This window comes from Pundamilia nyererei, unplaced genomic scaffold, assembly GCF_000239375.1.
Source record: "Pundamilia nyererei isolate P.nyererei 1_Seehausen unplaced genomic scaffold, PunNye1.0 scaffold00063, whole genome shotgun sequence".
NCBI classification, from domain to species: domain Eukaryota; kingdom Metazoa; phylum Chordata; class Actinopteri; order Cichliformes; family Cichlidae; genus Pundamilia; species Pundamilia nyererei.
Window position 1 is genome coordinate 1,721,972 of NW_005187464.1, and position 13,157 is coordinate 1,735,128.

The 13,157-nt window shown below is 41.1% G+C and overlaps 1 protein-coding gene and 1 non-coding gene across 2 annotated transcripts; one reads left to right on the top strand and one right to left on the bottom strand.

Annotated features, from left to right (window-relative positions):
* Positions 1 to 1,646: 1,646 nt before the first annotated feature.
* Positions 1,647 to 1,718, bottom strand: trnad-guc (transfer RNA aspartic acid (anticodon GUC)). Its single transcript has one exon. It is a non-coding gene; the product is annotated as a tRNA-Asp (tRNA).
* A 4,230-nt stretch (positions 1,719 to 5,948) lies between these two features.
* On the top strand, positions 5,949 to 13,151 carry loxa (lysyl oxidase a). Its single transcript, XM_005735287.1, has 7 exons — positions 5,949 to 6,841; positions 7,146 to 7,254; positions 7,718 to 7,849; positions 9,313 to 9,469; positions 12,567 to 12,662; positions 12,767 to 12,882; positions 13,000 to 13,151. The coding sequence occupies exons 1-7, from the start codon at positions 6,223 to 6,225 to the stop codon at positions 13,004 to 13,006; spliced, it is 1,236 nt and encodes a 411-aa protein (XP_005735344.1). The 5' UTR covers positions 5,949 to 6,222; the 3' UTR covers positions 13,007 to 13,151.
* The last annotated feature ends 6 nt before the right edge of the window (positions 13,152 to 13,157 follow it).

Sequence of the window (13,157 nt, forward strand, 5' to 3'; positions counted from 1 at the left end):
AGAGGAAGTAGGCTTTAATTTAATGTGTGTGTGTGTGTTTGTGTGTCTGTGTGTGTGTGTGTGTGTGGTCCTCTTTCACTGCGATGAGATCACCAGGATGTCATGAAACTAAATCCAGGAGACATTTAAGAAAGTTATATTCATTATAAAGCTGAACCTGGATTTTAAACATGTTTTAAGGACTTCTTTAAGTCCCAAAGTACCTCTGTGGGGATTACATCATACTAGTAGCTTCTTATAAAAAAGAACCAGACATAAGTACAGATGTTGAGTCAATGATGGCACTGAAAACTGGTGCTGATTTTTGATAAATTTAGCATTATGAAAGTGTCTTTTTTGTGTTTTACACAGTGGTGTTATTATGCAGGAGTCTGTCCCCTCCTCCATATTCTGCATCCCAGACGCGGATTTTTTGTCAAATTCTTTTAGCTCAAATGAGTGCCCAAAAAGTCAGGAACCGGGGTGAATTCCAGCGACGTGGACAAAAGAACTGGGTTAATTCCTTGCAGATGTGTCTCCAAGCTGTGTGAGCGAACGCTGCGCTGCCCTCGAATGAGGGAGAGAGAAGAAATTTCAATGAAATATGAACGAAATACATCAGTGACCTAGTACAGCTGGTTCTGGCTGTCTCTCCGGTGTTCCAAGGAAGGGAGGAGGAGGCAACCCGGGAACACGTGTACAAAGTTTTCACTCTTTGGAATAACTGTTGTTATGCAGAATGTATGTTAGTCATCCTAAAAGCAACAGCACAATCATGTCTTAGCTAAAAGGCGGGCTTTAATAGCAGATTTATTCTGGAAAAGATCCCAAATAGTTCAAATTCAAATGGTTAGACGGCATCTAGAAGACAAACTGAAGACAGAAAACAGTTGCACAACAGCAGTGGATTATATTGCTGTTGCAGCTTTTTCATAAGAGTTTGCTTTTCTATCATTTAAGGCCATTGTTTTTTTAATCCTGATTATTGTGAAGCCAGGTTCCATGTATCAACTGGATAAATTAGACTTTGGGACCTTCTTCTGTATCCACATGTACCTTTAGATCAACAGATTCACTACAAGGTCAATATACTTTTTCAAGCTCTTGTAACTGGCTCTGACTCACAGTTTGCACAAGCTTAAACCTCCCTCCAACAGCGAGATGATGTGTGTCTGTCATTATCCAAGAACAATACAGCTGGCTTAACTGTAATTTACAGTATGATTCAATCAGTTTACTCTACCATTAAATCGAGCCCATTTTTAGCCTATAAAGTATTTTTAGCATCTATTTTTCTCTTTACTTATTTTATTTGACATTTAATTCAGAAATTTTTGTCAAATTTGTTTTTAACACTCTTGAAATGTTAGGTCAAATATTCATAACTTAATATAGGGAAGAACAAGATGGCTAGCAACGGGGCTGATTAATGGTAGTTTAGATCAGCCATGGACCGTTATATAGTTTGGTTATAATTTGGCTTTATTTCGTATTTAGTCACACGTCTAATCTTCATTTACTGTGTTTTTTTTTTATTTACTTGTGTTTATTTAATCTTCTCTAAAGCCTGTTTTGATTTGGTTTTTAAAATAAAACTGATGGTGCTAAGTTAATTTCTCATATATATAGTTTAAAAAAAGAAGAAGAAGAAAAGAAAAAAAAAGAGCCTCCCCGTCGGGGAATCGAACCCCGGTCTCCCGCGTGACAGGCGGGGATACTAACCACTATACTAACGAGGATTAGCTGTTAAGCTAGTAGCCGCATTGCAATGCTATGTGTGTCAACGAGGAGTTGTTTCTTTCCCAAGCGGCGCCTTTTTGCTGTGAAAAGAATGTGACCACGGTTCGAATCCTTTCTACGTGTCTTCATTTTCATAAAGAATCTGAGTTCGAATCATTACCACTGTACTATGATTCTGGTTATCACGTTGCTAACTATGGCTGACTAAATTCACCAAGCCATCGGAGGCACATGTGCAAACTGCTATCAAGAAACTGGAAAGCTGCCACTTCTCCAGAAGAACGAGTCCTACTAAAATGTTTTTTATGTGAGCTAGATGATTTATAACCAGCATAAAAATGTAAAAAAGTGTGTAGCTTGACATCAGTGTTTTTAATAAATCCAAACAGAGTGCAGCACGGATGCACCGAAACCGCAATATTATTGTTGTAAATCACATACGCATTTATTTGTATTAATTCGAGTGCAATGCTTAAAAGAGTACCTACATAGTATTGTTTCATCTTTTTAAATGTTTTAATTTGATTTAAAAAGCAGCTTTGTGATATAGTGACACCTTGATGCAGTGCAATACATTATAACGACTAGATAAGTTAAATAACGTCCTGTAAATACTCGTTAATATTACTAAAAATGCAAACAGTAGTCTACAGTCCCACAAACCAACACAACCCTCTAATCCTAATGAGGACACATATGCAATATTTCTTTTAGAATTTAGGTATGTAAACAAGCAAAGATGGAAACCAGCACAAATAAGCTTTACCGTTATTACTAGTGTTTCACCTGAAAAGGTAGAAACGGCGGCTGTAAGCTTAACTGTTCATCACTGCCTTTGTTACCTTTTTAAGTTCAGGGCCTGGCTGCAGGGCTGGGGTCCACACTCTGCTTCATCATCACTCTGGGTTCTCTGCTAGCTTAGCGTTAGCTAACATGCTGTCTGCGCAGATGGTTGCAAAGAGTTGACGCTGTGTTAGCAGTTTAATGCAGTAGTTTCTCTCCTGGACGCAGTTTTCAGTTTATTAACGTCCTCTTGTCTTTTGTGCAATAAAAATAAAAGTAAGGTGCATGTCTCCACTCTTGAAGACCGCCACCATTTGCCCTCCTCCTGCACACGCACTAACATCAGCTAATTGTAGCAAGTGAACAGGAAGATATATGTTAGATGTTTCTGTCGTTCTGTCCACCTGGGATGCAGACAACTGAAGAACCTTTGTAACCCAAGTAACGACATACAGTAATTGTAGCTATAATGTGATTGCTGAATTTAGTACAGTCCCTGACTGAGTTATTGAAAAATGTAATGTAATTACAGTAATGTGTTACTTTGTAAAGTGTTATAACCAAATCTGGTTACAAACCTTGGTACAGAAAACTGCTAGAGTTTCCTTTTAAGTTAGTGTGATGGACAGGGTAACAGCTGAGGTCAGGCAGGAGGCTCCGTGGACTATGATGTTCACAGACGATATCGTGATCTGTAGTGAAAATAGGGACCAGGTAGTAACGAGCCTGGAGAAGTTGGGGTGTTCTCAGGAGAGAAGAGGAATAAAAGTCAGTACAACAAGACAGAATACATGTGTGTGAATGAGAGGGAAGCAGATGGCAAAGTGAAGCTGCAAGGAGTAGATGTAGTGAAGGCAGGCGAGTTCAAATACCACTGGTAATCCAAAGCAACAGACAAAGCACAAGAGAGGTAAATAAAAGAGTGCAGGCAGGGTGGAGACAAGTGTTGAAAAGGGTGAGTGAAAGGGAAGGTTTACAAGGTGGCAGTGAGACCTGCTGTGATGTATGGTTTGGAGATGGTGGCAGTGACATAAAAACAGGAGGCCGAGCTGAAGGTGTGAACATTTCCATTGAGAATGGACAAGATCAGATGCCCAGCTCGGTTCGAGCAGACAAAGTCAGAGAGATGGCCTATACATGTGCAGAGGATAGTGGAGATATTGGAAATGGTAAATGGCCTGTATTTGTATAGCACTTTACTAGTCCCTAAGGACCCTAAAGCACTTTACACATCCAGTCATCCACACATTCACACACTGGTGATGGTAAGCTACATTGTCCACAGCCACCCTGGGGCGCACTGACAGAGGCGAGGCTGCCGGACACTGGCGCCACCGGGCCCTCTGACCACCACCAGTAGGCAAACGGTGAAGTGTCTTGCCCAAGGACACAACGACCGAGGCTGTCGAAGCCGGGGCTCAAACCGGCAACCTTCCAATTACAAGGCGACCTCCCAACACTTGAGCCACGATCGCCCCTTAACGGTGAATATGGAGGTGCCAAGAAGAAGGAAAAGAGGGAGACCACAGCAAAGATTCATTGATGTAGTGAGGGAGGACAATGCAGAGAGTTGGTGTGACAGAGGAGCATGGTAGTAACATGGAGAGATGGAGGCTGATGACCCTCTCCAGGTCTCTTAAAGGGAGCAGCTGAAAGAAGAAGAAGAAAATGTGTCACTGCTCAAAAGGTCCTAATGAGATGGGTTGTGAAGTTTAAAAACAACCTGGTGTTGTCATCCAAAAAGTGATTGGAAAATTGGAAATTTCACAGCCTTAAAATGGGCAGAGGAAAAGTATGTATAAGGGCTTTTTTTGTTACTTTTATGGTGAATATGTAAAACACCCTGTAAAGGTTGAAGATTTTCATAGTGCTTAACTCCTCCAACAAGTAACACAAGTCATTTGGGGATGGAAAAAAGAAAGAGAAAACAAGAAATTTAAATTACCCCCCATCATCATCATCATCATCAATGACACAACCTTGAGGAAAACCCAGAACCCCCAAAATAACAACCATAAGCTGCTCCAGTGTTGGTGCTCACTTTCAAACTGTGTGTGAACTGAAATAAAGGTTAAATGTTCTAAATAGTGTTATTACCATTTTTTGTGACACTAATGACCGGCACTTAACTCCACAGCTGAAGGTAACTCCCAGGCACAGATTTCAGTTTCAGCAACATTTTTTTTTTTTTGCCTAATTTTCAGACACAGATTTAAAACCCATCAAGAACTAGAACTAAATCAAGGAAAATGAGTACAGGTGTAGAATTTTCCTGTCAGGTAACTTTTTCAGGTACTGTTTAGAGAAATAAAATGCAGTATTGTTTGGAGTCATCTGCTAACAATAAGACACCAAATGATCTGTGATACAGAAAATTTGTTTTTATTTTTTCCCGTATTCATTAAACAGCCATGTGTCACATGAGGTCTAATTCTTTTTTTAATGCTCTTTTTTTCCCTTTTTCCTCACAACTTGACTAAAATGAATCAAGATGTGTCGTGCAGCTACTTTGCTTGCTTGTGAATTTTGTGTTTTTAAAGATATATTGCATTTGTACATGTTGGAAGCATATATAATCTAATACAATCCAGATTCTTTCCCTTTAAGTCGGTTGTTCTCATAAAACTTTGCGATTTGAGAAGCTGTAAAGTCCTTGTGACCGTTTACTGTGGTTTAGCAGCAGGCTTCCTGCGGTCAATTGTGTAGATGCTAGAAAAAACTTCCTCGTTTGCGAGAGAGAGAGAGAAAGAAAGAACCGTGGATTAAGTTTCTCAACATATGCATTATACATCTGGTGTCACCACCAGGGCAGTGATTTGACTAGACTGCAGCAAATGACTTGGATTTATCAGCAGAAGAACAGAGTTTAGCAGTCAGCTGCCAGACAGTCAAGCAGATATCAAGTATCACTAGAGGTTCCTCGGGACAGACTAATTGTGACTTTTGCAAAAAATTTTTGCATGTGATGTGTGTTTCACGTTTTCAGCAAAGCTCCAGTGCAGCTAGGGTTGAGGTTGGAGGGTGGATATGTGGCAGATGGTTTCCCAGAAAGTGTTGCATGGCCATCAAAGAGTCGTGTTTAGGTTTGAAATTCTCCTATGAAAGAAAAATAATGGATGAGTGAATAAAGTTTTGGCACAGGGTGTTGCAGGGTGTATGTTTGGGAGTTCATCCAACAGTCAGGACAAAAGTTTATCATGACTTTTTATAAATCTGGCTGGAAAAAGAAAGGAATGGAGACAGTATAGAGACATTTCAAAGAAATGGGACATATTATTCATCATGACTAAAACGAAATGGATTCACAAAAAAAAGCTTTCGTCTGCTGCTGTGTCTGTGTGATGCCAAGACATACGTGTTTCCTCTTTGTGCTGAAGAAAAAAGGTTTTACTGCTGTTAAATTTGCCAGACTGAGCAGTTATCAAACACTCTTGGCTGGGCACGATAGCACTTCCAGTTGTTATTTGAGCAGCAGCACTAGATTGTGCAACAGAACCAGCAACTCTAAATGCTGAACTCCTCCTCCTCGTCATCATCATCGCCGTCGTCTCACAGAGCGCATCTGCTGCAGAGCGTTATGAGTTTACACGGATACACTGAAACTTAGCTTTTCCTCACTGCTCACGGAGTATCCTTCAGACATAAATGAAGGATAACTGAGTCAAAGACAACCTCGTTATAACAGTCGCTTTGTCACCGTTTCCTTTAACCGTGTGCACAATGGGATTGCGCGTGTTTGGCACACCGCTTTACGCATACTCCTGGGTCTATTTATTTGTTTTCACCCTGCAGGCTGCTCAGTCTCAAAGGAATCCGGGAACACAGCAAGGGAATGACCAAAGAGGGGCCCTCCGGCAGACGCTACAGTGGTCACACAACGGCAAGATATTTAGCATTCTAAGCCAAGGGTCTGAGTATCAGCCGGCCAGACGCAGGGGCGCAACGCAGGAGCGAGTGCAGGAGCGACCTGTCACAATCATCCGGGATGCGGACACCCAGAGACAACCGGTGGCCCAGCAGCAGCCTCCCCGGCCGGCCTCCAACCCGCAGGGCCAGCGCAGCCTCCCGCTGCCGATCCAGAGGCTCGTGAGAGGCCAGGAACACCGCCAGCATCACCAAGCGCGTCCCGGTGAGCGCACAGGGACGCAGAGGAGCCGGAGAGTAAATGATACCCAAGAGCAGGTCGATGTCAGGAGAGAAGACATGATGGTGGGAGACGATCCATACGATCCCTACAAGTCCATTGACACCGATAATCCATATTACAATTACTATGACGTTTACGAGAGACCAAGGGAGAGAGCGAGACCCGGATATGGCACAAGGTATCATCAGTACGGTAAGAATGGGAAAAGTGCCCTTAAGACATTTAAATTAGCAGAAAGATAGTTGTTAAACACAGAGTGGAGCAGGGAACTATATGAATAGCTACTATATCAAAATATTAACATTAAAACATAAGATGGAAGCATGTTTCATATCAAAAACAGTCACTCAAGTAACCAGTTTGTCAATTAGTGCCTCTTTTGCCTCTAAATTTCAGCATTTTTTGCTTTTTATGTGTGAAAAATTTCCTACTTGTTGATCTGTTTTTATTGCATTATAATGGAGATTATGTGTCATCATTATGTGGTGTATTGTAGGTCTCCCTGATCTGGTTCCTGACCCATACTACATCCAAGCCTCGGCCTACGTCCAGAGAGTCCCGATGTACAACCTGAGATGTGCGGCTGAAGAAAATTGTTTGTCAAGGTAGAAGACTGCTGTCAGGACTGGTCCACGAGGAGAAAAAAAAAAGTGAAAGAAAAAAGCGCACCCGCTTTTGAGTGTGATTCAGAGAGTTCTCAGCCATAACAACCACTTTAAAGTGTTTGCGGGTGAAAGCTGCCCAGTGGGAGCATGAGATGAGGTAGAATTAACCAAATCCTGCCGCTGATGGTGCAGAGGGGGTGGTGTGGAGGATTTCTGTAAAAGTTTAATCATAGCCTCCTCTGGGAGAGAAAGCCTGAATGGTAAACACATTATTGAAAACTAACCCAAACAACCACTTTGCCTTTTAAAAAAATTTTTTCCACCCACCATTTACACATGAACTGGCTCAACTCAGAAGAGGGTATGTAGCAGGGAAAACAAATCTTAGTGACATCACTGTGTCCACCTATAATAGTGTTTTTGGGGGGGTTAAAATCTTTTTATCTTTGTATCCTGTCTACAGTTCCGCCTATAGAGCACGAGACTACGATAGCCGCATGCTGCTGAGGTTTCCTCAGAAAGTCAAGAACCAGGGCACCGCAGACTTCCTCCCCAACAGGCCACGTTACTCCTGGGAGTGGCACAGCTGTCACCAGTGAGTATAATGTCATGCCAGTGCTGTCCACCTCATCGTCACTCGGACAAAGAGTCTCTGTGACATGTCGTTGCATTAAACTGACACCCCAAACTGACTTTATGTGCTCCTTTTTGTCTCCACGAGACAATTGTTAAGGTGTCTGCACTGCAGTTTTTCCAGGTATATGAGGTTTCCATAAATCCAAAGAACCAAAGAAAAGAAAAAGACACACATGTATAGAAAAGCTTGAGAGCTTGAGATGATTGTTTCTCCAGATACTGCGGGGGGGGGGGTGAAAAGTGGTTTGATCCAGAAAATATTCAAATATTAATGAAAGTCTCAGAAAAAAATGGGTGTTTGGATGCATTTACAGTACATCTCAGCTTGACTCTGCATGCTAAAATATCTCTGCAGCTGAAATATCAAACATACTGAGTGTATTAATATATAAATACATGAACTTAGGAGGGACTTTTAAAAAGACATTTAAATGAACAAAAACCAGCTCTAAACTCAGTCTGGGAATTCTGCCCTGAGTGTGAAGTGAGAAGCTTTGGAAAGTCACGTCTCAGTCCATCCATCATTCCATCGACATTTCTTCTTCTACTTCCAGGCTGATATTTATCAAGACTATGATTTAAAGAACAGGGGCGGTGTTTGGACATTAAAAGTGTTTTTCAGGAGATGCTACCAGAATTACTGGTTGTCTGTTGCAGTCTGCAGTTGTGGTATGGCACCCCCTGTTGAACCACAGCTGTGTTACTTTTGGCTGTTTTTATATTTTTGCAGAGATTTGATATCTGGAACAACATCTCAACACAAGTTTTAGCTGTATCTTTAGGCATTTGAAGAGGAAATCTTCTGTTTTTTCAAGCTCAACATTAAGACACAAAGAGCCTGTCTTTTCAATCTAAATCTAGAGTAGCCTAATTAAACATTTCATTCATTTACATCTGCAAAGTCATTAAAGCTGTATGACGAGGATATTATGCCCAAAAGAAAACCTGCTAGTATTTTTGTCCCATGTTTGAACTTACAGAAATGTGATGTGGTGTTTCCAGAAAAACTACCTCAGTCCATAGTTATGCTGTGAAGCAAGCGGTCCTCTGAGCGACTCCCCAAGATGGAGCACTTTTGACAGAGAGCCAGGAAACCATTTATGTAGACTCTATAGATATTTTTCCGTGTTTTGAAAGTCAGCTGATGTTAAAAACCAGATTGCTTTTGTTTCATTGAACGAACTCTTTCTTCCTGATACTGGAGGTGAACCAGATTATTATTCCTATAACCGTCTATATGACGAATAAAATATAGTTTTAGTCACTGTGACTTGAAGCCTTTTGATCCAAATGTATTTGACACATTAGTCTGCGTTTATTGGCTCATGAATGAAAACCTTTGAAAACTTCACACTGATGCGAAGTTCACTGAGTTTAATGACTTGTTTCTTCAGTTGCTGTCACTGTGCTGCTGATCCACAGGCACTACCACAGCATGGATGAGTTCAGCCACTACGATCTGCTGGATGCCACCACTCAGCGGTCAGTGGCAGAAGGCCACAAGGCCAGCTTCTGCTTGGAGGACACTTCCTGTGACTATGGATACTACAGGCGATATGCCTGCACCTCACATACTCAGGTCTCAGAGATAAGTGCTGTAAATGTAACTGTAAAGGTTGTACCTTACTTTGAAAAGGGTCACATGACAAGATTGCGCATACGTGAAAGGTGTTATACGTGGTGATACATCCACAGAGGAAGGAGAAAGGTGACCATCAGCACATTTAAGCACTTCAGAGTCTTTCAGGTTCATAAACTACATGTAAAATATGTACTAGCTACCATGACAACCAACATTACGATTTAAGAAGCCTCATTCTGAAGCCTTAGTTTGAGCGTATTGGGTGTTGCCTTCTTAGTTTTCTGAAAACTGTGTGATGAGTGAGGGGAAGCTACTTTCATGTGCAGTGGTTTACATGTTCGCCTAACATGTAAAAAATCCCCTATTTGAGACCATTAATAGACACAAATCCCTTAGGGGTTGCATGAGAAAGGGCATCTGGTGTAAAAATTTGTTGCTGTGGCAACATCTTTTAGAGAAGTGTGTAACTGTGTGTGTATCTGAAACTAGCGGCTGAGTCCGTAAACTCCTCACTGAGTTCACTCAGGATACAAACACACATATCAGCTGTTTAGCTGTCTTCTGTAAAGAGATCGTTCTGTAGACAGAGAAGTCGTCTGCTGCCGCCTTTTAAAGATGAATCCAGGTTAAGCTGCTCAGAAAGCGTTGGTTAGCATTTAGTAGAAACACAACTCAAACGTTCATGCTTTATCTGCCAGATGTACAGCTGTTTCCTAACAAGTTCACTGTGTAAACAACTTGTTTTGGCTGCCTCTTTTTGCCACAGTGTACTAAATTTATCCAGTTAGCTCCTGTTAGAACAAAGTTGGAAAAAGTTTGAATTTTGCAACTAGCTACTGCTTTACAAGCTCACTTACTAAATACCTCTGTAGAAACCATAGTTTTTATTTTTGACTTGAATTTCATGGATTACTTTTTTGGTGGGAGCTTCATTTTTATAGGAAATCACACTAACAATAGATCTGTTATACTCAAGTATCCCAGTACAGCACAATTCAGTTTGAAAAGGTTTTTTTGTAAGTCCTTGGCAGATTGCATTTATAAGAGACATATACAGGGAGTGCAGAATTATTAGGCAAATGAGTATTTTGTCCACATCATCCTCTTCATGCATGTTGTCTTACTCCAAGCTGTATAGGCTCGAAAGCCTACTACCAATTAAGCATATTAGGTGATGTGCATCTCTGTAATGAGAAGGGGTGTGGTCTAATGACATCAACACCCTATATCAGGTGTGCATAATTATTAGGCAACGTCCTTTCCTTTGGCAAAATGGGTCAAAAGAAGGACTTGACAGGCTCAGAAAAGTCAAAAATAGTGAGATATCTTGCAGAGGGATGCAGCAGTCTCAAAATTGCAAAGCCTCTGAAGCGTGATCATCGAACAATCAAGCGTTTCATTCAAAATAGTCAACAGGGTCGCAAGAAGCGTGTGGAAAAACCAAGGCGCAAAATAACTGCCCATGAACTGAGAAAAGTCAAGCGTGCAGCTGCCAAGATGCCACTTGCCACCAGTTTGGCCATATTTCAGAGCTGCAACATCACTGGAGTGCCCAAAAGCACAAGGTGTGCAATACTCAGAGACATGGCCAAGGTAAGAAAGGCTGAAAGACGACCACCACTGAACAAGACACACAAGCTGAAACGTCAAGACTGGGCCAAGAAATATCTCAAGACTGGTTTTTCTAAGGTTTTATGGACTGATGAAATGAGAGTGAGTCTTGATGGGCCAGATGGATGGGCCCGTGGCTGGATTGGTAAAGGGCAGAGAGCTCCAGTCCAACTCAGACGCCAGCAAGGTGGAGGTGGAGTACTGGTTTGGGCTGGTATCATCAAAGATGAGCTTGTGGGGCCTTTTCGGGTTGAGGATGGAGTCAAGCTCAACTCCCAGTCCTACTGCCAGTTTCTGGAAGACACCTTCTAGCAGTGGTACAGGAAGAAGTCTGCATCCTTCAAGAAAAACATGATTTTCATGCAGGACAATGCTCCATCACACGCGTCCAAGTACTCCACAGCGTGGCTGGCAAGAAAGGGTATAAAAGAAGAAAAACTAATGACATGGCCTCCTTGTTCACCTGATCTGAACCCCATTGAGAACCTGTGGTCCATCATCAAATGTGAGATTTACAAGGAGGGAAAACAGTACACCTCTCTGAACAGTGTCTGGGAGGCTGTGGTTGCTGCTGCACGCAATGTTGATGGTGAACAGATCAAAACACTGACAGAATCCATGGATGGCAGGCTTTTGAGTGTCCTTGCAAAGAAAGGTGGCTATATTGGTCGCTGATTTGTTTTTGTTTTGTTTTTGAATGTCAGAAATGTATATTTGTGAATGTGGAGATGTTATATTGGTTTCACTGGTAAAAATAAATAATTGAAATGGGTATATATTTGTTTTTTGTTAAGTTGCCTAATAATTATGCACAGTAATATTCACCTGCACACACAGATATCCCCCTAAAATAGCTAAAACTAAAACAAACTAAAAACTACTTCCAAAAACATTCAGCTTTGATATTAATGAGTTTTTTGGGTTCATTGAGAACATGGTTGTTGTTGTTCAATAATAAAATTATTCCTCAAAAATACAACTTGCCTAATAATTCTGCACTCCCTGTATCTGAGCTCCCAGACTTCAGTACCTCTGATTCATTTAGATTCTGAAGAATCTGACGTATGATTTGGTTTCTTAAGTGTCTAAAAAGGAGAGTTGGGCTTCATAAACAAGCTCTGCTGTTTTCCCGAGGATCCTGCGTTTGAGAGAACAGCTTTAGAATTTCCTTTCTGCATGAGCCAGTTCTTATGGTGATTTAATGATTTCCTGTCTCTCCTGATGATTCACCTGCATGACCATCTGTGGTCAGTTTTTCAGCACGTTGACTAATTTTCCATCAGTTTTTTTTTCGTAATTTTAACTTGTATTTTGGTCTCTCTTCTTGTTGACATTGGATCCAAAATCACCTCCAGGATTAAACCAAAAACGTTCTTTTTATATAACGACGGGAAAAACAGGTTGAAATCAAATACTGTTTTGTTTTTTTGCATGTAAAAGTTTGCTTATACTTTGTTTTATATGGATGCTGTCCAACGCACAGGGCCTGAGCCCAGGATGTTATGATACCTACAACGCAGACATCGACTGCCAGTGGATTGACATCACAGATGTGAAACCTGGCAACTATGTCCTGAAGGTTTGTTAGAAATACCACGACTTCCTCCCAAAGCACCCTTAAAAGAGTTTCATTTATCAATATTTCTTCTTTTACTAACAGATCTTTAACCATATTGTCCACAGATCAGTGTAAATCCTTACTACCAGGTTCCAGAATCGGACTACAGCAACAATATTGTGCGCTGTGATGTTCGCTACACGGGCAACTATGCCTACGTGTCAGGTTGTCACATGTCAACGTAAGTACGATGTCTGAGGTGACACTTTTAGTCCTAATATTTCTCACTGTCTCCATCGGTTAATTTGTTTTTATTCAGATTTTCACACAGAAACTATTTACGTGTTCACTTTTTTAGATATTAAAGAACGACAGTCATCCACAGCGGCTCAGCGGACACACTGTGTAAATGACAAAGAAGAGGACTGCACATGAAAGCATATAAAGTAACATAGATAAAAGAAAAAAACAGGGTTTTTTGTTTTCTTAAGACATGCATTCACAAAATGTAATCAC